We start from the raw sequence: 22,205 nt of genomic DNA, 5'->3' as shown, positions 1-22,205 counted from the left end.
TTCATATAGTAAATATTAGTCAGGGGGTTTTCTTCTTGTTCTTTCTTTTAAAAAAGATAGTGCACATATAAATGGAAATTCAGATTGGATTGACTTGCTTATCCCTTTGGTCACAAACATTTCATTTTAAAGATCACTGATTTAGTGTAAGACTTTCATTTCCCCTCCTCCAAGAGGGGAAGGGACTGCCCACAATCCCACAGTGAGTTAATAGCTAGACTATTTATTCATTTGATAAGTGTTTATTGGGCATTCCTGTCATAGCTAACACCATGCTGGGTGCTGCGGATGCAGTGATGCAGGGTCCTCTTCTTCTGGACCCTGTCAAAAGGACATGAGCTCAAGTGTTTTGACTCCAAGGCCAGTGCTCTTTCTTGTACTCCACATTGCACCTCACAGTTGACTGCTGTTCCAAATGAACCGGTGGTACAGTGAGGCTGCTGAAAGAAACTGATGCCATTCTTAGGTTGCATTAATAGAGGCAAAGTTTCCAGATCAAAGGAGGTGGCTGTTCTGCTCTGCTGTACTGTGGCCAGGCAGTCTGAAGTGCTGTGTTCTCTTCTGGGTTATGGTGACTGCCTTCTGGGGCACTGATTGACTAGGATGCCTCAGTGGCTTGGCCAGCCCCCTGACATACTGCTGTTGTCCTTACAGCCAGGCGGGCACCACGGCAGGGGCTGAGCCACCATCATGGAAGGGAGAGGACCATACCGGATCTACGACCCTGGGGGCGGCGTACCTCTGGGTGAGGTGTCCGCAGCTTTTGAGCGCCTAGTGGAGGAGAATTCCAGACTGAAGGAAAAAATGCAAGGGATAAAGATGTTAGGTAAAGCAGACCCTGCACTCTGCCTGCAAGCCCCCCCCCTGCAGCCTGCAGTGCCAGCTGGCATATGCTTCTGCCCAAGTCATCCCTCTCCCTCCTGCCCCACAGCTGTGTCTTTGTGTACTTCTGTAGCACGGTGGCAGTATTCCCAGCCCTGAGTCCCTAGCACCCCAGAACCATGATGACAAGACTCAGAATACCTTGAGGGACTGAGAAGGAGGCCTGGGGTGGCGGAGAGGGAGCTGGCAGGCCCAATTAGCAGACAGGGAAACAGAATGGCCCATCTTCCAGAAGCACCAGAAATGGGGAGAGCTGGCATCACCAGGGCAACCAGGGTACGGTCCCCAAGTGTTAGAGCAGGGAGCTGAGCTTGGCTTGAAGCAAGGCGGGAGGAGGCCCCTTGGTTTCTCTGTTCCTGGCTTTTCCTCAAGCTGTCGCCACTGCCCAGAACAAGCCTGCTTACCTCCACATGACTGACTGGTCCCCATCTGTTAGTACCCAGCTCAGATGCCGTCTTTTCCTCCATGAGAGGCTTTCATTGATTTCCCCATCCAGAGGGGACTCTCTTTCCTCCAAACTCCTCCTTTGCCTTGCTGCCACCTTCTCTGGGCTTAGGCTTTGGGGGTGCCAAAGATTGGGATTGGGAGCACAGCTCCCAATTTTCCAAATGCTTTCTCCTTGCTTGGCAGATCTCTCCTTGGAATGGCAGATTTGGGGAGGAGGGATGGAGTTTCCCTGTCTCCACTTACAAAAGAAGGCAAACGAGGCCCAGAGGGGTGGTTGATGTTATGGAGGGTCTCCTCCCTTCAGGCAGTCCCTGACTGCAGGCCGTAGGCTGTGGGTAGCCCCCCCTGGCTTTGTGGAGTCCCCAGCCAGGTGCAGTGGGAGTGGGGCAGGAAGAGGGTGCCAGGGACCAGGAGTTTGTTCTAGATTCCCCTCTGCTCCTTTTCCCCTGGTTGCAGGGCTCTTCCTCATCAGGCCTCTTTCTGGTTGTGGGCTAGAATGACGTGTGTCCCACTCAGCCCACAAGGTGATGCAGGGAGTGAAACCCAGGGCCTGCAGCTCCAGAACCCAGGTAGAAGCAGGCTTAGAGGCTAGGGATGGGAGAACGAGCGCACTGAACTGAGTAATTCCTTTTATTCCTCCTTCCCCCATTGTCTCCCCAGGGGAGCTTTTGGAAGAGTCCCAGATGGAAGCGTCCAGGCTGCGGCAGAAGGCAGAGGAGCTGGTCAAGGACAGTGAGCTGCTCCCACCACCGTCTCCCTCTTTGGCCTCCTTCGACCACCTGGCTGAGCTCACAGGTACAAGAGGAGCCCAGGCGGTCCTCTGCCTTGCCCGTACTCCTTACTTTCTAATCCCTTAACCGTGGACTCCCTTCTTAATCAGAAATCCACCTCTCCTTCATTTATCCTTAGGCCGCAGGCCATCCTCCCAGTCATGTTCTGGCTATAGAATCCCCCAGAAGGTCAGATTTGGAAAGGACTTCAAAATAACCTTGTCCAAAGATAGCTGGTGACTCAGCAGTCCTGAGGCCCTGGCAGACATTAGAAATGGATCACAACAATCCACTGCACCCAGGATGTGGACTCAGGATCTTTATCAGCGTAACTTATTCAGCAAATATTTAATGAGCAGCTACTATGTGCCCGGCATCATGCTCCAGGCAGCCACTTTGGGTCACTAGAGTTGGCATCTGAGTCAGAAGCTCTCTGGTCTGGCCCCCCTCCTTCCATTTTACAGGTGAGGAAGCTGAGGCTTGTGGAAGAACTAGATTTGCCTATCAGCCTGCTGCAGTGTCTTTCAGATGTCAGGTCCATATGCTACCTTTTTTTTTTTTTTTTTTTTTTTGGTGGTATGCGGGCCTCTCCCTGTTGTGGCCTCTCCCGTTGCGGAGCACAGGCTCTGGACGCGCAGGCTCAACGGCCATGGCTCACAGGCCCAGCCGCTCCGCGGCACGCAGGATCTTCCTGGACTGGGGCATGAACCCGCGTCCCCTGCATCGGCAGGTGGACTTTCAACCACTGCGCCACCAGGGAAGCCCCATATGCTACCTATTAAAGGAAAGCGTTGACTATGACTTAGGGTTAAAGTCCTGTGTGTGATCACCATGCATTCCCCTGGCATGTCTCCAAGTCCAGGACAAGGTCTGGGTCTAGGGAGGAAAAGGTGCCCCCCGACATGGGGCTTAGATGCCTCCTGCTGCAGCCCCACCTTACAGTCTCAGCCCATGCCAGTGTGCCAGCCTTCCATTTGGCTGCTGGCTATATTTAGTGAATGGACACATGGAGGAAAGTGATGCTCACAGAGTCCACTGTTCTGCAGGCAATGGATGTTTCCAGCTTCCACTTGTCCATTCAGTAGCGCTTTCTGAGTCCTGGTTGGGTGCCGGGCCTATCCCTAGAGGGAGCCGTGCAACTCCCCTCAAGGGGCCCCCTGTGGCCAGAGTGCCAAGAATTTGGGGAAGGAGAGCTAAGTTTGAGTCCTGGTTCTGTCTGCAGTTGCCAACTGTGTGACCGTGGGCCAGTTGGTGACCTTTCCATGCCTCAGTTTTCTTACCTTTAAAATGGGGACACAGAGCCGTCTTGAGAATTGGCTGAGATAATAAATATAAAAACACTTTGTTAATTGTAAATTGTCATCCTTGTCATCATTGAGGCAGGTCCAGGGTAGCAAGGAGCAGTGGCCACCTTGGGATTTTCCCAGCAAATCCAGGGAAGATGGTCTCTCTGCCCAGGTTCTACCCCGTCATTCCAGAGCCAATCGTTCTCCCAGGCTACCGGGCCCTGCTGGGACCACCTCCCATTTTCCCAGACTCGTGTAGGGAACTCTGTCTGAGAACTTTCCTGGCCAAGGCTGTCCTTAAGGGGGCAGCATCTGGGCTTTTCCCCTTTCCCTGCTGCTCACCCATGTTTTCTCAATTGTCCAGGAAAGGATGCAGATGTTCCAGCAACCCCCGCTGACCCTGCACACCCCAGCGACAAGCCAGAGCCAGTCCCCAAACCTCCAGCAAGTGTAAGTTGCATTTGGAGTCACGGCTGAAAGTTGCCTGGATTTCAAGGTCCCATTGGCAGAACAGCAAGAGAGAGGTTTGGGGTCAGGAAACCTGGGTTCTGACTTGCTGGGTGATGTTGGCAAGTTGATCTCAATCTCTCTGGGGCCTCGGTTTACCCATTTTCAAATGAAGGTCAGAGTTAAATCTTACCAGGAAGACCCTGATATGCACAAGGAGTTCCTCCCATTTGCTAGGTTGCATAATGTTAAGCATGTATCGACTGCACGGTGCTCAGAAAGTAGGCGGATGTGACAGCGAACTCCCCTTCTCAACAGGGGCTCAGAAACTGTCTTCTGCAGATTTGCCTTGAGAAGTTTTGCTTGGTATCCTAGGACTGGAAGGGACCCAGGTGGTCGTATCATATATTTTTATTTTTAAATTTTTAAAAATATTTATTTATTTATTTATATTTGGCTGCATCTGGTCTTAGTTGCAGCACGCGGGCTCTTTCATTGGGGTGCACGGGCTTCTCTCTAGCTGTGATGCGTGGGCTCTGTAGGTGGCACGCGCGCGTGCACAGGGCCTTAGTTGCCCTGCGTCATGTGGGATCTTAGTTCCCCAACCAGGGATTGAACCCGCATCCCCTGCATTGGAAGGCAGATTCTCAACCACTGGACTACCAGGGAAGTCCCAGTCGTATCAGTTAGAGTCTCCATCCCACAGATCAGATCAGATCCAGAGAGAGAAGAACATTTTGTGAGGTCATGCAGACAGCTGAGGAAACGGAGAGGTGAAAGGGAAACTGTCTAGGGTGGCGCCGAGATCCAAAGCTGGGCCCTTGGTGGCCATGGGGCTTCTGCTGTTCGACCAGGTTTAACAGCAATCCTAGAGCCAGTTGCTGGTCCAGAGGGACCATTGGCCCATCCTCTGGTGGCACAACCAGTACCTTCTACTTGGAGTGGCTGGGTGATGTGGGGGAGACTGGAGTCCTTGGCCTCCCTGGATTTAGGTGTGTCCTGAAAGTCTCTCCAAGTTTGTGGATGTCTTGTTGGGACTTGTCCCAGATCAGTCCACTCCCCTGGGATCTCTGGGGCTGGGTTGGCAAGGCTGGCACAGGACCACCATGGCTGTGGCCACACTAACTGTTGTCTGTGTTCTCCAGGTGACCAGTCAGAGACACCTAGGCCCAAGAGACAGCTCTGGTGCCATAGCAGGAATGTTAGATTTGCAGTCCTTAAATGCAGTCCTACTTTTGCATTTATTAATGATATGCCTTCAGTTTCCTCATCTGACAAATGGGGATATAACCTTCTGACCACTCCATGGGTTGCTTTGAGAAAAAATGGAGTTCATGAAAACATTTTAAAAGTGCAAAGCCATTAAGAAAGATACGATCCTAAAGTGCTAGCGGTTTAAAGTCAGCTAGTCCAGTATCCCTGTTCTACAGATGAGGAAACTGGCCACAGAGGGATGTGACCTTGAGTCACACAGTGGGTTGCGGGCTGACTTGCTGGGAGTCATTCCTGCTTCGTGGTCTGTGAGCTCATCCTGGGCCGGCTCTCCTCCTGCCCAGAGGACTTGGACGTGAGGAGGGATTTCCTCCTTCCATTCTCTGACCCCGCTGTACTCTCAGCCATGGGGCCCCAGAGGACGGGCGAGGCGTTTTTCTCTCAGGCAGCCCCTGACCCCCTTTTTCTGCACAGAGCACCTCCTCTGAATTTGAAGTGGTCCCTGCCGAGGGGCATTCTTCACCAGAGAGCGGTGGCCACACCAGAAATACCATGGTGAGTGGACGGCAGGTCCCTGGGCATATCCCCCGTCTCCTCTCTGTTTCAGTCACCTGGCCCCGCGTGAGAGGCACAGGACCCGCTTATATCCCCTGGGCACCCCGGAGTCACTAGGGATACGCTTGAGGGGCCAGCACCAGGGGGTGCTTCTCGCTCACATATGCAAATCTGTGGCTGGTGACTTCCGTGTGAGCCACACAAGCACCCGACCATTGTGAAAGCCCGGGCACGTTGCCAGCCCCGCTGGCCTCCGCCAAGCGCTGGGCACCTCCGCAGGCTCTGACTCAGCCTTTGGGCCTGTGGGCTCGTAGCCTGGGTAGAAAGGGTCAGAGAAACCCAGAGCAGCTTGAGGCAGATGTGGCCCTTCTGTGCAGGCTCTTGGCTGCTCCCAGGCTCCCCTTTGGGGCATGCAGGTAGGAGGTTAAACCTTGCACTTACACATACACGCACGCATGCGCGCACGCACACACACACACTCCCCTCCAGCTCTGGGGTGTCCACCTGGCATCCTCATTCTCTACTTTACCCTACTTGCTGCCTTTATTCCAACTGTGTTGTCCTGTTTTCTCTTAAAATGGCAGACTTATTGGAGAACCACTGAGAAAGGTGTGGAACGTTGTTCAAAAGTCAAGTCCTGCCCTCTCCTCCTCCTTCCTCCTCCCTCACTTTGAGATTTTTTGATTGTTATACAGGCAATGAGTGGTATAACCCTTCCCGGATACCTTGGTCACCACTGCCTCATTCTACCAAGGATTTGGGGCACAAATGTTGCTCTTTGCATGTGAAGTGAATGGCTTTGGGAAGTGGTAACTGGGACGTGGAGGGAAGTGAGACAGGAAACTGCTGGTTTCCATTATAAACCTTGTAAAACAATTTGACTTTTTAAGCTACAAATAGTTGATTAAAATGTTAAAATTTTAAGTTAAAAGCCAAAAAATTAGTGAAAATATAATTAAATTAAAAATATTGAATTAACAAGGCAAAAAAAAAATGTTGCTCTTTAGTCCACTGATTGCATCTTGTGTCTGTCAGTCCCCAGTGCAAGGTCCTCATCAGTTGTTATGCAGCTTACACTAGCATGCCTTCAGTGATGAGGGGCTGCCCTGAGTATCAGAAATGTTCTGTGTTTTGTCCCCTGGGAACTTCTGTCCCCTTGTCCTGTTCTATCCCCAAGGGCTCTGAGAAGCTGGCCAAGGAGGCAAGACCCCCCTGCTCAGAAAGCATTTCACTCTATGACCTCAGCCTTCACCTCGTTAATAGATTCCTCCTTAGCCCCACCATGTGCCTAGTCTGTGCTGAGCAAAGACAAGACAGCCTCCCTGCTTTCTGGGAGCTTGTAGGCCAGTCGGAGAAGTCAGGGTGATGAAACAATTCACCAGCCTTCAACAGAGCACCGTTCACCACCTCATATCCTGTGTGGGAAGAGGCAGTGGGGGAATGAAGACAGAACTGAAGAGCCTCTGATAGAATAAGGTGCTAAGAGTGTTATGGAGGCATTCACTGGACGGCACGCTGTGGCTGTCAGGGCGTTTCCCCTGCTGCAGAGTTCAGATGAGGGAAGTGGCCATAGATGGAGAGTCAGGAAGCCCACGTTCCAGTCCTGGCTCTGCCACTGGCTCACTGGGCAACTTTGAGCAGCCTCCTTCTCCCCGAATCTTCTCCCCGAAGATTCCAAACTGGAATCCTGAGGCTCCCTGTAGCTCTGATGGCCTGCGACTGCCATAAGTGGTAGGGGAGGCCTGCTAGAGCAGCTGAAACACGGGGGTGCTGGGAAGGATGAACAGAGGGGACACCATAGGAATGAAGCCCGAAGAGGCGTGGGGCCTGATGGGTGGGGTCTCAGGCAGGGGAAGAGGGGGACTCGGACGCCTGGCAGGGGCTTGATGCAGTCAGCTGTCAGCTACCCCTGTGGGTCCTTGGACGTGGTGTTTGCATAGCTAAGGCATTGTCTTTGCCAAGAGTGTTCTAGACAGAGGAAAGAGATAAAGAGAGAGACAGGGAGTGATAGATTCTGAGATTGGACTATATTGCCCACAGTTTGCTTCCTATCTCAAATCTCTGCTAGATTGGGATTCTTTGAACTATCTATGATTCCTAACGTGTTTTGAGTCTTGGGTCCTCTGAAAAGTTGATGAATGCTTGGACCACTCCCAAGAAGACACATGTATAGACATAGCAGTCAGACAGTTTTGATGTCTGCTGGCCAAGCCTTCCTAAGCTGAAGAAGCAGTGCTGTGTACTGAGTGACACCCCTTCCTGGGCTTGCTGCTTTCGTGTGTCATTTCACTTGCATAAGAACCCTATGGGGTAGAAGAGAAGAAGCGGGATGCGTACGTGTAGTAGATGAGGATTCTGAGGCCCTGGGGACGAGGGATTTACCCACAGGCACTCAGCAAGGCCCAACGTGTGGGAGGAAGGTGGCTCCGGCACTGGTAAGCCAGCCAGTGGCCTGGGAGTCCCGGGTCCTGCCCTGTGAGTCAGCCCCAGACAGGGAACCTGCATAACTGGAGAATGTCCCTCGGCTGAGCTGGGATCAGAGGGGGAAACTGAGTCATGAGGAATGGGGAAGCAGAGGGAGGAAGGCTGGCGGCACCTACTCAGACTGTGGTGAAGAGCGGCCCGCATCCCCTCCCCCCGCCAGGAGCTGGGCCCCCTGCCCCACGAGGACGGCAACCTGATGCTGCACCTGCAGCGCCTGGAGACCACCCTGAGCGTGTGCGCCGAGGAGCCTGACCACAGCCAGCTCTTCACGCACCTGGGCCGCATGGCCCTCGAGTTCAACCGGCTGGCTTCCAAGGTGCACAAGAATGAGCAGCGCACCTCCATCCTGCAGGTGAGGCCGGGCCCAGGGAAGGTGGCCTGGGGTCTGCCATGTGGTTCCCCCTCTGCTTCCTCCAGCTCTTCTGGCGAGTCCAGGGTACCACGGGGACTTCCGAGGGTGAGGATGGGGACCCGACTTGGGCTGCTTGTTCAAGGCAGTGAGCAGGGTAAGGAAGTTGTGAGAAGGGCCGAGGAAGAGGCAGGAAACCGGGAAATAATGGTGTGGGTGGTGCAGATTTCATGGTTGGGGTTACTCTCGAGGCTGGGGTGTGGTAGGTTGGCAGCAGCCTTGCCTTTGTTCTTCACATACAGGTGGGGAAAGGGAGGGGACAGAGGCCGGCCCCTTGTATGTTACTGTCCCTGCCCCCTGAGTCAGGACCATCATTATCCACACTTCACAGGTGGGGCCACAGCCCTTGAGAGGTGATTTTTTTTTTTTTTGCCTAAGGCCCCCCAGTTAGTAGATGGTGCAGCTGGGATTTGAACCTCGGTCTGTGGTATTCCAAAGTCCATGCTCTTAACTCCCATCCCAACCTGCCTCCCCAATGGAGGAGGCTTCCTTTTATAACTCTTCCTGTGCTGTGGGAATGAAGTCAGATTTCCTTCCTAGGCCAGGCCAGGCCTTGGAACCATATGGTCCTTGGCCAGTAGACTCCTTATTGCTCTCTTACCTTGGGCAAGTGACTTATCCTCTCGGTCCCTCCCTGTCCCCATTCGTAACACGGGGCTGGAAATGCCTCCCTCGTGGAATTGCTCTGAGTATTAAATGAAGCCCCTTGTACAGTCTAGAACATAGTAAGTGCTCAAAAAGTGGTCACTGTTAAGGTTTTATGGTGATGGCTCATCCACACTGGGCAGGGGATCTGAGCCTTGAGGGCTTGGAGGTGGGGAAGGAATCACAGATGGTGAAACTGAGGCTCCGAGAAAACCTTCTCAGGACCTGAGTATCTGTCACCTTAGTGACAGAGCTGTAACTCCAAGCCTTCCTCCTTCCTAGACCCTCCTCTGGGCCAGTCACCGCCCTGTTGTCTCACTCATGTCAGCAAACATGCAAGTGCCCAGTTGATGGATGAGGTGCTGGAGTGTCCACTGTGTGCAGCTTTGGGAAGGGCCTGGGTTGACAAAAGCAGGAGGGGCGTCCAGGCTGGAGACAGGTGTGAGGAGAGATGGGGGGAGCAGAGGATTCCCACCCCCACCTTGGGTGAGGGGCCACACTGGGAGGCTGGAGGAGTGATTGGAGCCTGGAGGGCCAGGCCGAGGGAGACCGCCTTCAGGTGTCAGCAGGGCCCGGAGATGTCAAGTGTCAAGGCTGAGCCACTGGGGAGGCGAACCTGGTGCGTTGCTTGTGGTGGGATCACTTTGAGTGTCAACTTTTCAGCTTTGTTGTTGTTTTCAATTAATTAATTTTTGGCTGCATTGGGTCTTCGTTGCTGCGTGCGGGCTTTTCTCTGGTTGCAGAGAGCAGGGGTTTCTCTTCGTTGCAGTGGCTTCTCTTGTTGCGGAGCACAGGCTCTTGGCGTGTGCACGTGGACTTCAGTAGTTGTGGCTCGCGGGCTCTAGAGCGCAGGCTCAGTAGTTGTGGCGCACGGGCTTAGTTGCTCCGCGGCATGTGGGACCTTCCCGGACCAGGGCTCAAACCCGTGTCCCCTGCATTGGTAGGCGGATTCTTAACCACTGCACCACCAGGGGAGTGCCAACTTTTCAGCTTTGAAATAAGGATTGATACTAGGTCTCATAAAAGGGGTCCTGCCAACCCTTGTTATTTAAAAAAAATTTTTTTATTGACGTATAGTTGATTTACAATGTTGTGTTAGTTTTAGGTATGCAACACAGTGATTCAGTTTTATATATAAATACATATACACACATACGCAAATATTCTTTTTCAGATTTTGTTGTTGTTGTTGTTGGGCTGTGCTGTGCGGTGTGTGGGATCTTAGTTCTCTGACCAGGGATTGAACCCGTGCCCCCTGCAGTGGAAGCGCAGAGTCTTAACCACTGGACCACCAGGGAAGTGCCCCCACCGTTGTTGTTTTTTTTTTCCGGCACGCGGGCCTCTCACTGCTGTGGCCTCTCCTGTTGTGGAGCACAGGCTCCGGACGCGCAGGCCCAGCGGCCATGGCTCACGGGCCCAGCCGCTCCACGGCATGTGGGATCTTCCCGGACCGGGGCACAAACCCGTGTCCCCTGCATCGGCAGGTGGACTCTCAACCACTGCGCCACCAGGGAAGCCCCCCACTGTTATTTTTTATCAGGCTCTTGTTTGTTTCCCTCTTAACTCTTATCATAGTTTGTAATAATTTTATTAGTTGGTTTCTTTACTTTGTGTTTGGTTTTTTCCCTTGTGTTCCCTGCTAGAATGTAGGCCTCACAAGAGGGGCAGGTGCCTTGTCGGTCATATTCACCACTGCATCCCAGTGTCTGGCAGTTCATAGGTGCTGAATGTATGTTTGGTGAATGAACAAATGAATGAATGAACTAATGAACTCACACATGAGCTCTATTAACCCCTTTGATGGAAGGTGATGACTTTTGTGACGACCTCTCTCCATCTGCTTTGTGCCCAGAGCGTTTGCCTCTTGCCTAGAAGGACAGCACATGAGGCCTTGTCCTGGTCTTCCCTTAGAGACCACAGCAGGGCGTTCTGTTCCCTGGAGGCCCCACTCAGGGCTGTTGCATCCTGGGTATTTGCCCAGCCTGTGGGTGGAGGTAGATTAATCTGGTTCCTCCTCATTCATTCACTGATTTGTTTCTCAGTTCACTCAGCATTTCCAAGGCCAGGTATGGCATGGTGCCTCTGCTGGGCATTGCAGCCAGTCATAATGGTGTTCTATTCCTCCATGTCTGACCACTCACCAGTTCCAGGCTCTGTTCTCCATCCAGCTTCTCAAGTCTTTCCTGGGTTAGTCAGAAAGGGCTCGGTTTTGCTGTGGAAACAAACAAGTCTGAAATCTCCCTGGATAACATGAAAGTTTTCCCTCATATTCTGTGTGGCAGGGACTTGTTTCTGCTCCACAATCACACTGAGGCCCCAGCCGTCTTGTGCCCTTCGGCAGCGATAGGGAAAAAGGGACCAGAGGATTGTGCATGAGCCAGCTCAGAAGTGGCACTTGTCACTACCACTCACCTTGCATTGGCCAGAACTGGTCACATGGTCACAGCAAGTCTGGGAAATGGACATGGAAGGGAGCGGGTAGAAGGTCTGGTGAATATCGCTCACTGTCTCTGCCCTCAGCCCGGCTCACAGCCTGCCACCTCCCTTCTCTGCTCTTTCATCACAGGCGAAAGAGGTACCATTTAGGATCTGCCAGATGGAGTTTAGTCCCCTTGGTGATTCCCAAGAGCTGTACAACCTCATGCACATTATTTCACGTGCACTAGCCTACATTTTTTTTTTTTTTTTGGCCACACCGTGCAACTTGCGGGGTCTTAGTTCCCTGATGGAGGATTGAACCCGGGGCCTCGGCAGTGGAAGCATCGAGTCCTAACCACTGGACTGCTAGGGAATTCCTTAGCCTACATTTAAAATAGAGATGAGTTACGTAGCTTTGGGGAAGCTGTGAGGCTCCACTGAGGTGGTGAGTGGAAGAGCACCTGGCCATTTACAGGTCATGGGTTAGGTGCTCACTATGGATTTGTTGAGAGATTGAGTCGCTTAGTACTGACCTGGTGCATCACCCTTACCAGTGAGAACCTCCCTTCCCTCCATCTGTGAGGCCCTGAGTCTGGCTTCCCATCTTCCATGCCCCCTCCACCTTGCAGCACTTCAAACACATGTCCTCAAAGGTTACCAAGCGCCTGGCAGCTCACGAGGCACTTGCACTCTCCCGGTCTCATTTGTCCTCATAGCAGCCCTATAAAGGAGGCAGGGGAGGAGCAGTTGCCCCACTTTGTGGGTGGGGGAACTAACTGTGTCTCAGAAGTGAGGGAATTCTGAGCCACACTGGGAATTGGTGAGGTCTTGACCCGATGCCTTGTCTTCTGACTTGCCGGCTGACAACCTTGCTCCCTGGCTGCCTTGAGTACTCTCCAGATTGCCTAAGCTCTAGGCCTACTACGACTCAGGTCCATTCAGCCAATCAGTCCTGCATTCCTTCAACAAAGTGTCGAGCTGAGCTGGGCCCTGGGCTGAGGATCCCACAGTGGACAACAGAGCGGCAAGAGGATCCCAGCCGTCTGGGAATTCATGGACTAGTTGGGTGGGGGGGACATTAAGAAAGTAACGACACTGATGGTTCTTTAGCTGTAATTGTCAGAGGTACCAGGAAGGTTGAGAGCAGGGGACTGTGAGTGAGGATAATGGAGGTGACCTAACTCACCTGAGATGTGGGAGTCAGGGAGGACTTCTTGGAGGAGGTGACGTTTAGGCTAAGACTTGAAGCAGGAGTAGAAGTCAGCCAGGGGAAGGCTGGTGGGGAAGAGCATTCTAGGCTGTGGGAACAGCAGTGAAGGAGGAGGAGGGATGGTGCTCTCTGCCTTGGAGGAACAGAAGGCGCTGTGGCTGATTCTTGGTCCAGCGTCCTCATGGCTGGCTCCTAAGGGAGAGGATGCAGAGAGGAGCCTGGGTGAGCCTTGTGGCTTGGCTCCTGCTATCCCAAGAGGGCTTGGGTGAGGCCATTGCAAAGGGGATACCGTGTCAGGACCTGGCGTGGCTATAGTGCCCCTCCCGCCCCCTAGCATCAACCTGTATTTGGGGTGCACCCCTTCCCTCACCTTGCCCGCATCTCCCTCTCTGCCCTGCAGACCCTGTGTGAGCAGCTTCGGAAGGAGAATGAGGCCCTTAAGGCCAAGCTGGACAAGGGCCTAGAACAGCGGGATCAGGCTGCTGAGAGGCTCCGGTAAGACCAGGCTCCTTAGAGGAAGGGTGAGGAGTCGGATGGGCAGGAGGAAAATGGTGGTGCATGGCACTGATTTCCGGGCTGAGTGCTCTGAGGCCTGTGCCCAGAACCCTGCTTTGGATGTCAGGTCTCTTGGTCCTTCTCCTTGGGTGTTTCCTCTCTGGTCCTTTTAATACCTTGGGGAGTGTTTGTGTATAAAGTGCCTTGAGAGCTTCAGAAGAAGGTCTGTACAAAGTGTACTCCTTCCTTGGGAACTTACCCCCTCCGCCTGTTAACAGCAGCTAGCTGGCTGTTGGAGAGAGGGCTCTGGACTTTGCTGCCCCCTGCTGGTCACCATCCTGACCTGCTCTGTTTCCTGAGAACAGTCAGGGGTTGCTCACCTGGGCTATACTACTGGGTCTCAGACTTAACTGTGCATCAGAATCACTGAGGGTCAGGAAAGGCATTGCAAGTTGACACTCCCGTGCTGAGATTCTGATTCATTGGGTCTGGGGTGAGACCTAGGCATCTGCATTTTCCAGTAGGCCTCTGTGATTACGATGTAGGTAGACCCAGGATCACACCTGAGAGGCACTGATCTTGACTGTCAGAGCTTGAAGGGCCCTTTGAGATCATGTGGGCCAAACCCCTCACCCTGCAGAGGGAAACAGAGGTCCAGGGAGAGGCCTGTGAGGCCCAGAGGGAGTCAGGTGTGACTGCTGATCTACTGTGCTGTTTTGAATCAGCATGTATTTATTGACTTCTGGATGGCCAAGCAGTTGGAGTTTTATAGCCATAATGACTCCATCCATGGATCCAAAAACCCAGGCTGGAGGAAAGAGCCATGATTAGAAGGTGAGGATGCAAGTCCCCACTGTGTGACCTTGGGAAAGCCCGTTTACTTCTCTGTTTTCCTATTATCACATGGAAACCAGCTGGCAAATAGAATACAAAGAAATAGTTTCCATATCTCAGTCACACCTGAGTCCACATCACCATTCTTCTTATGTCCTGTATCACCTACCTTATTATTTACTTAAGAATTTAATTTGCATCATGTTTTTGCTTAAGATTATTATAATGAAAACTTGCACTAGAGTAACTGGAAAACAGCATGACCTGGAATAAATAGAAGATACCTCCAATAATGAACACAACAAAAACGGAAGGATGTTAATTCGTTTTGGCGAATTGCCCGCTCAAGGCTCTGAGGCTGAAGGCTGCTCTTTCTCTGTTAACACGGGAGACTAGCAAGCACTAGAGAGACACTCAGGACCTATCAGCACCAAACTGAGACTTTCCCCATGCTCCGCACAGGACGTCTGAGGATAATTGGAAAGGGTGGAATTTTCTCAGTGTGATCCAGGGTTCTTTAATGCAGTGTGGATGTAGCCTGGAGATCTCATGTATACAGACGTCTCACAGTTGGGGAAACCCTGTTGGTGAGCATCAGAGACTTCTAGGGAAGCTGAGCAAAGTGACGTAAGGATGCCCTTTTTGGTTGCACCTGAGGGCAGGTCTCAGGGACTCGCCATACTCCCCACTTCTCAGCTGCAACTCAGATGAGTAGCAGGTCTGAGGTCCCCAGGATCCTCGACCCAGGGCCAGCAATATGACCTCTCTCTTTGCCTCCAACCAGGGAGGAAAACCTGGAGCTCAGGAAGTTGTTGATGAGCAGCGGCAAAGATGGTGCCTCCAGATGGCCAGGCTCACCAAAGACGGAAGGCACGGGCAAGAAGGGGGCAGCCGCACAGCAGCAGGTATGTGGTCAGAAACTCCTTCCCCAGCACTGCAGTGGCTGGTGCCCAGCCTCCAGAGGCAGTGAGCCAGCCCCGCTGCTGGAAGGTTCTAGTTGGTAGACGGCGTTTCCTTGGCTTGTCCTGAGAGTCCACCTCCCTGTAGCTTCCACTTCTCAGCCCTTATTCTGCTACCAGCCACATGGAGCATCCCATTCCCTGGGACGCACGCTCAGCCTTCTGGCTGTGACTCTGGCTCCCTGGCCCCCACATGCCTTCTCTTCTCCAGGCTGAATAGCTGCAGTTCCTTGGGTCATTTCTTACAAAGGTGGTGTCGTGTCATTTGTGCAGTCTAGGCATATCCCCTAAACACATTCCAGTTTGTCAAGGTCTCTCTTACAGGGTGGCTCCCAAAAATCAGTTTAATGTCTCAGATACCCCTGGTGGTATTAGGGTGTTAGGTTGAGAAAGCCCCTGAAGGGACTCTGTTAAGCTCCTGCCTGGGAGCCTCTGACATACAGAGAACAGGGTGTGGGCTGACTCAGCAAGGCCTGCTAATGCCCTGGGCTGGCCCACCTGCCCCCTTCCCACCACAGCTCCCAGCGCTGGCTCACATCCAGTTCCCAGCTAGGAGCTGGCTGGCCCCTCGCCTGGTCTGTGCTGTGCTGCAGAGCTGAGTCCCAACTTTTTACTGACATGTTTTTCCTCTTTAATGGGATTTAATGGCTGTACAGCAGGACTCAATGTCTTTAACAAACCCCACACTTGTGTAATAGTAATAATTATCCTAATAACTTAATTCCTTATTACTCTGTGGCAATGTAGAGTTTACCTGGGATTTGCAAACTCATTATGTGATTTGGACGTCCTCTCGACATGTCAGGGAGGCAGGGCTGGGACTCTTACTCCGTGAGACAGCTATGGCAGGAGGTTTGGAGAGGTCCTGTGACATCACATCATCTAGATTCCTGCATCCACCTGCTATTAGGCAGATGTGGGGTGTGAGAGGGCAACATGCTGATGAATGGCCTTCTGAATCCCAGCCCATGAAGCCCCTCTCTGCTTCCGTTTACCCCTCAAGTCAGAGCTTGCCTTGTCTGCCCTCTTGAGGAAGTGACCTGTGGACTCTCCTGATCTCCCCTGGGTTCTCGGAAGTGTGTGGGCAGGCCTCTTCACTTTTCCAAAGCTCTTAACGTCACTGACTTCTCGAAAGGCCAGATGCCCTTATTGCCCTGCCGGGGAGGAAGTTCCCGTAGGAGGCGTGCGTTCTGGGCAGTGGTGAAGCCTGTGCCCTGGAGTTGCATGTGGGTTGAATGCTGACTCTACCTCTGGTCAGTGCTGCTACCTTGGACAAGTTGCATAACTTCTCTGACCTCAGTTTCCTCCTCTGTGAAATGGAGATAATGACACCTACCTCAGAAGGTCATTGGAGGATTCAGTGATGTGATGCCTGTACAGTAGGTTTAGCACTTGGCACGTGGTAAACAGTGAACATTGGCTATTGCTCTTAATGGCAGATTTGATGCCTCTCTTCTCTGTGGAGGTTAAGGGTGCACCCAGGAGCATGGCACCCCCCTTCCTCCTTCCCCAGTGAGGGCAGGCCCATCTCTCACTTTTCCTAAAGGAGGTGAGACCGTCCCTGGAGGGTTCCCCCAGCCTCCTCTCCTTACTCCCGGGCTCTAGGGTGTACTTACAGACCTTAGCCTGTAGGGGCGCTTGAGCCTCACAAGTTCACTCAGCACCGTGCTCGCCCCCCCCACCAGCCACAGGGGAGTGTGGACGGGAATGGGAAGGCAAGGAACAAAGAGAATGTGGGCAACGACTCCAGGACAAATGCTGTCGGACCCACAGGATGTCAGAGGTTGGGGCCCATCCTGTTTGATCTCTTCGTACCGAGGCCCAGAAAGGGTGTGGGTCTTGGCCTATATCAAGCAGGGCCTTGGAGATAGAGCTGGTGTTCAATTTCTGAATTGCTAGCATCATGCGGCACGTGGGATCCTAGTTACCTGACCAGGGATCGAACCCGCACCCCCTGCAGTGGAAGCGCAGAGTCCTAACCACTGGACCGCCAGTGAATTGCCAACACTTCCTATGTATAAAAAAATTTTTTTTTAACTTTTTATTTTGAGATAATTTTAGACTTACAGAAGAGTAGCAAAGCAGCCCAGAGTGCCCATCTCCCCATCGCCTTAACATCTCACCTAACCGTGGTTCAGTGATCAAAACCAGGAAATGAACATTGGCACAATACTATTAACTAAACTACAGTCTTTGTTCAGATTTCACCAGTTTTTCGCTCATGTCCTTTTTCTGTACCAGGATCGAATCCAGGATCCCACATTGCATTTATCAACAGTTGTCCTGTCTCCTTAGTTTCCTCTGTCTGTGACAGCACCCAGTGGTTCTTTCATGAGCTTGAGGCTTTTGAGTTATACTGGCCAGTTATTTTGTAGAATGTCCCTCAACTTGGGTTCCTCTGATGTTTTCTTATGATTAGACTGTTGTTATGGATTTGGACAAGAAGATCACTGGAGTGACGTCTTGCATCATGTCAAGGGTACATGATATCGATGTGTCTGTTTACATTCAATCTTGATCATTTGGCTAAAGGGGTGTCTGTCAGCTTTCTCCATAATAAAGGGACTAATTTTCCCTTTGTAGTTAATAAATATTTACTTTTGAGGAGACACTTTGAGACTGCAGATGTCCTGTTTCTCCTTATACTAATTTTAGTATCCACTGGCGGATCTCACCTGCAGTGATTATTAATATAGTCTTCTAATGGTGATTTTGTGCTTCCCTCATTCCTTCTCTATTTACTAATTGGAATTTTTCTTCTCCCCCATCTATTTATTCATTTATTTTTTTCTATTAATAGGGACTCAAGGATATTTATTTTATTCTTTGGCTTATAATCCAGCACTATTGCAATTTGTTTTCTTGTTCAAATTGTTCCAGCTTTGGTCATAGGAAGCTCTTTCAAGTTGTCTCCTATGCCCATTTGATATGACCTTCTTCTTACTATTATTATGATTATGATTGAGCACTTCCTTACTTTCTGGCACCACAAGTCTCTCCATAATCACCTTATATTTTCCCTGCCCCAGGCCTGAAATTAACCACTTCTCCAAGGAGTCCTGTTTCTTTTTGTTAGAGAATGGTATTTAGAAACCAAGATCTGTGCTCATTGCTATTGGAGTGACACTGCTTTAGGCCCTCTCAGAGGTCAGAGCTAGGAAATACATGTACTAATCACACATGCACACATATCTTTATTTGTGTATCTTTTTAAAAACATTTTAAAAATAAACATTTTATAAAATGTGTAACTCTTGCCTTCCACGCTGGAGCATTTTTGGCTGATGGGTAGGGGAGGAGAGGGCAGTTGGCAATGCCTTAGAGATAGAGCCTGAGCAGGAAAAGAAGTGGCCATGGAGGGGCGGGGGAGGGAGAGGGAAGGGTCTGGGAGCCCCTGAGGGTCAGGGAGGGGGAATAATGATCTCCATGGACTTCCCGAAGGGACTCAGTCATATATGGGACGAGTATCAGTGTCCTGGTGGGTGGGAGGGTAGAGAGGCAAGAGACGGAGGGCTGGGTCTCATGGGTGAGCAGCCTTAGAGGGGCACTGAGTAGGGGAGAGAATTGTTACTTGAGGCTCTGCTGAAGGCCCCTCTGTGTTTCTCCTCAGGCTGGTGTGACAGCAGGTAAAGTCCCAGAGGTGGGAGCCTTGGGTGCTGCTGAGAAGAAGGTGAGGATGCTGGAGCAGCAGCGCACGGAGGTAGGTGGCTGGAGGGAGTGGTGGTGGTCGGGGAAGACCCTTCCTCACTCCTGGGACCAGCAGGACAAAGACCCTCCCTGGCCCTCTGGCTCCGGCTAGGCCCGGGTCTCTGTGATGCGTTGCCATGGTGACTACTGAACCATCTGCCCATGGGTGAGAGATGCTGCTTTTCCCTGGCTCTTGTCTCCTGATCAGTTCCCCTACCCACAGGAGTCACTCTGAGGAGGTGGCATTTGGGGTATGGCCTAAAATTGCTGCGGGTGGTAGTTTAGGAAGGCTCCCATGGTAAACCCTGGATGGTGGAGAGAGGTTGTGATAAGAGGCAAGTTTTAGCATCAGGAATGGGGAGTCTGGGGTTCATCTGTCACCACGCAGCTGGTTCAGGGAGGAACTGTCACAGAAAGAGAGATCCCATACCTGCTTGCAGCACTGCTTCTAATCAGTTGAGAGTCTCCAGAAGTTGAGGCTCTTTCCTTGTGTCTCGTGCATAGTCTTCCTCCGTCCCCCACCCCCGGTATTTCTGGACCAGAGGTGGGAGCCCCATCCTCTCTATTCTCTGAGCCCCTCCTCTCCACACAGCCCCATCCTTGTCCCAGTCCCTGGGCCTTTCTGCCCTCCCTGGTCCTCCAGCACATCTGAAAGTCATGTTCTCTTAGTCTTTTGTTTATATGCATATTCATTTTAGTTTTCTTTTTGTATTACTGTAAGTTTTTTTTTTTTTCATTATAAAAAGGTCGAGAGTCTCACCTCCTGGAGATGACCACAGTTGATAACAGTTCATTGCATATTCCTCAATTTTGTCTGTATACTTACTAATGTATGATGTTTGTAAAAATATCATACATACCACATTGCAGATTGCTTTTTTCCTTTCTTTCCTTAAAATTAACTATATCTTTGAGGGTATTTATTTATATGTAAAACATACCCTGTGTTTCTTTAATTCTGAGTACTTTTTATCATATTTTAATGTTTTTGAACTTGGGATAACCTTTCCATTGTTAATTTAATGATGTTAGGTTGTTTTTCTTCCTCGAATTATTTTTATATCAAGATTATGGCAAATAATTAGTACCATCTCAGAACGGAGGCAATGTACTAGGCACCGGAATTTCTGAAGAGCTGTGCTCCATTTTCTGTTTATTCTATCATTTCCTTAACCTGTTTCTGATGCTCAGGTTGACCTCTGGATTTTTTTGCAATATAAATATTGTTGAGATGATCAGCAGTACACATATTTTTTACACACTTGTACAAGTGCTTCTTTTGGTTACATTTTTCAGAGTGGAATTATTTGGTTAAAGAGAACGAGAATTTGAAATTTAAATACGGAGTCCCAAATTGCCCTCCACATGGGTGTGTGTTCAATAATTCTACAATAAAAATTATATACTCTTTCTGTGTCTTGGTGTTAGTCTTGCCTTCCTGGCAAGGGTAAAATGTGGCGGTTGATAAAGGTGATTTGCTCTGAGGAACGTTTTTGAGAAGCGCAGGATCGAGGCAGTGTGTGTAGCTGCTGTCCACGCACGCTGCACACGCCTGCGAAGCTGGTGTTGGAGGAGTTGGCTCTCTTTGGTCGTTCTCTGCTTATCTCCTGCCCACCCCAATCTCTCCCCCGCAGCTGCTGGAAGTGAACAAGCAATGGGACCAGCATTTCCGGTCCATGAAGCAGCAGTATGAGCAGAAGGTACTGTGGGGGTGATGGGAACTCAAGGCTGGAGCCCTGCTTCACAGCTGGGCTCTCTGGGCAGCATGCTGCTTCCCTCGCAGCAGCCTTGAACCTTGGACGTTCACCCCGGCCCTCACACACTCCCTTTCTCTGCCTCTGAACTCAGATCACTGAGCTGCGCCAGAAGCTGGCGGACCTGCAGAAGCAGGTGACTGACCTGGAGGCCGAGCGGGAGCAGAAGCAGCGCGACTTTGACCGCAAGCTCCTCCTGGCCAAGTCCAAGATAGAAATGGAGGAGGCAAGTGTGACTGTTGGTCCCACAGGTTCAGCTCCGGGGGGCCAGCCCTCTCCTCCCCAGCAGTCTGGAGCTAGGGGAGTAAACAGTCAGGGGTGGGACTCAGGAGACGCGGGTTCCATCTCTGACTCCAGTACTCAAGGGCTGTGTGGCCGGAGGCAAAAGCACTTTCCTTCCCCGTGCCTCAGTTTCCCATCTGAAAATTGAGATTGGATTAGTTATTCTTTTCTTTTTTTTTCTTGTTTTTATACCGAAGAGCTTTGGTTCAGTTAAAATCTTATGATCTAGGGAACTGCACAGGGAAGCACAGAATGTAAGAGATTCCGCAGGCCTGCTCCAGTACACTTGATGAGCTGGGTGCTGCTGAATGTGTACAGTGGTGAGGGCTCTTTGTGGGCGAGGGGCTCCAGCATTAGACAGAGCTTCCTTCAGTCCTTCTTCTGGTCACTGTTCAACAGATCATGCCCTGGGCACTGTGCTGGGCACACAGACTCAGCAGTGAACAGTCAACCCCGCCCTCAGGGGAAGAGACGTGGGACATCTAATTACAGAAGCAAATGAGTAGACGTGTGTTAAGCACGACACAGAAGTTACAGGGATCAGGGCGAGAGCATAAAGGGGGCCTGGATTCATTCTGGGGGGGGGGCCCAGGAACAGGTCCCCTGAAGAAGTAGCATCTGATCTGTGATGTGTGTGACTGACACCGGCCAAGGCCCTTCAGGATCCTGGAGCAGCTTAAAGAGGAAGGGCCATTTGACCCCCAGGCTCTCTGGAGATTTTATTTCTGTCACCATGCCTTCTCCTTCATGAGAACTGTGTACGGGGTGCTTTTGCCTGACTTAGAAATGGCCATTTCCAGCAGAGTTCCTTCCCATCAGTATGCAACACCCAGGGGCCTTCTCTGAGTGGTCAGCCTGCCTTGCCGACCGCCCCGTACCTTGGAGATGTGTGTTAGGGAGGACACTGCCTGTCTTTTCTGGTGAGTGTACAGTCACAGCTTGGGATTGTCAGCCAGACCCTGGCTCACGTTAGTGGGTGGGATAAGTTTCTGGCATCTGACACTCTTCCCTGTCAGCTGGGGGAAAGGCGGGATGTTTCAAGACAAAAGCGTGGCCCTGTGGATAGGGACACATGGCCATAGAGGCCGTGCTGACCCGGGAGCCTCTTAAGCGGGGAGTCTGCAACAACTCCCACAAGGTCCAGCCAAGGCTGCCCTTGGCCATCTTTGGCTGAAAGCAGCTCACCAGCTAGTTTGTAGGATATTGACATGTTCACACGATACAGATACAGTGCGAGTTTCCCTGGACCATCTCCCCTCACCACCCCCACCACCCCAATTCCAGGCTCTTCCCAGTGGTAACCATGGTTACCATTTGGGTGTATCTTTCCAGGCCTCTTATCACAAATAAACACACAGAAATAGACAGTTTAATATGGGTGTGTCTGGTCTTTCCTCTGCACTGTGCTGCCCTCTTCTATTTTAAACAC

General features: G+C 51.4%; 1 protein-coding gene across 4 annotated transcripts in view; it reads left to right on the top strand.

The window, feature by feature from the left end:
• Positions 1 to 22,205, top strand: part of TNIP1 (TNFAIP3 interacting protein 1) — a 46,167-nt gene that overhangs the window by 14,335 nt on the left and 9,627 nt on the right. For 2 of the 4 annotated variants that reach the window (XM_030834128.2, XM_030834127.2), the window contains exons 2-11: positions 655 to 826; positions 1,990 to 2,124; positions 3,750 to 3,835; positions 5,519 to 5,599; positions 8,244 to 8,435; positions 13,166 to 13,260; positions 14,879 to 14,999; positions 18,664 to 18,753; positions 20,375 to 20,440; positions 20,589 to 20,720. In XM_030834128.2, coding sequence (XP_030689988.1) covers positions 691 to 826; positions 1,990 to 2,124; positions 3,750 to 3,835; positions 5,519 to 5,599; positions 8,244 to 8,435; positions 13,166 to 13,260; positions 14,879 to 14,999; positions 18,664 to 18,753; positions 20,375 to 20,440; positions 20,589 to 20,720 — 1,134 coding nt within the window. In that variant the 5' untranslated portion in view covers positions 655 to 690. The remainder of the gene's footprint in view (positions 1 to 654; positions 827 to 1,989; positions 2,125 to 3,749; positions 3,836 to 5,518; positions 5,600 to 8,243; positions 8,436 to 13,165; positions 13,261 to 14,878; positions 15,000 to 18,663; positions 18,754 to 20,374; positions 20,441 to 20,588; positions 20,721 to 22,205) is intronic. The other 2 variants (XM_030834132.2, XM_030834129.2) reach the window with 2 other exon arrangements.

Source organism: Globicephala melas, chromosome 3, assembly GCF_963455315.2.
Source record: "Globicephala melas chromosome 3, mGloMel1.2, whole genome shotgun sequence".
NCBI lineage: Eukaryota > Metazoa > Chordata > Mammalia > Artiodactyla > Delphinidae > Globicephala > Globicephala melas.
This window is presented reverse-complemented; position numbering and strand designations above follow the sequence as displayed.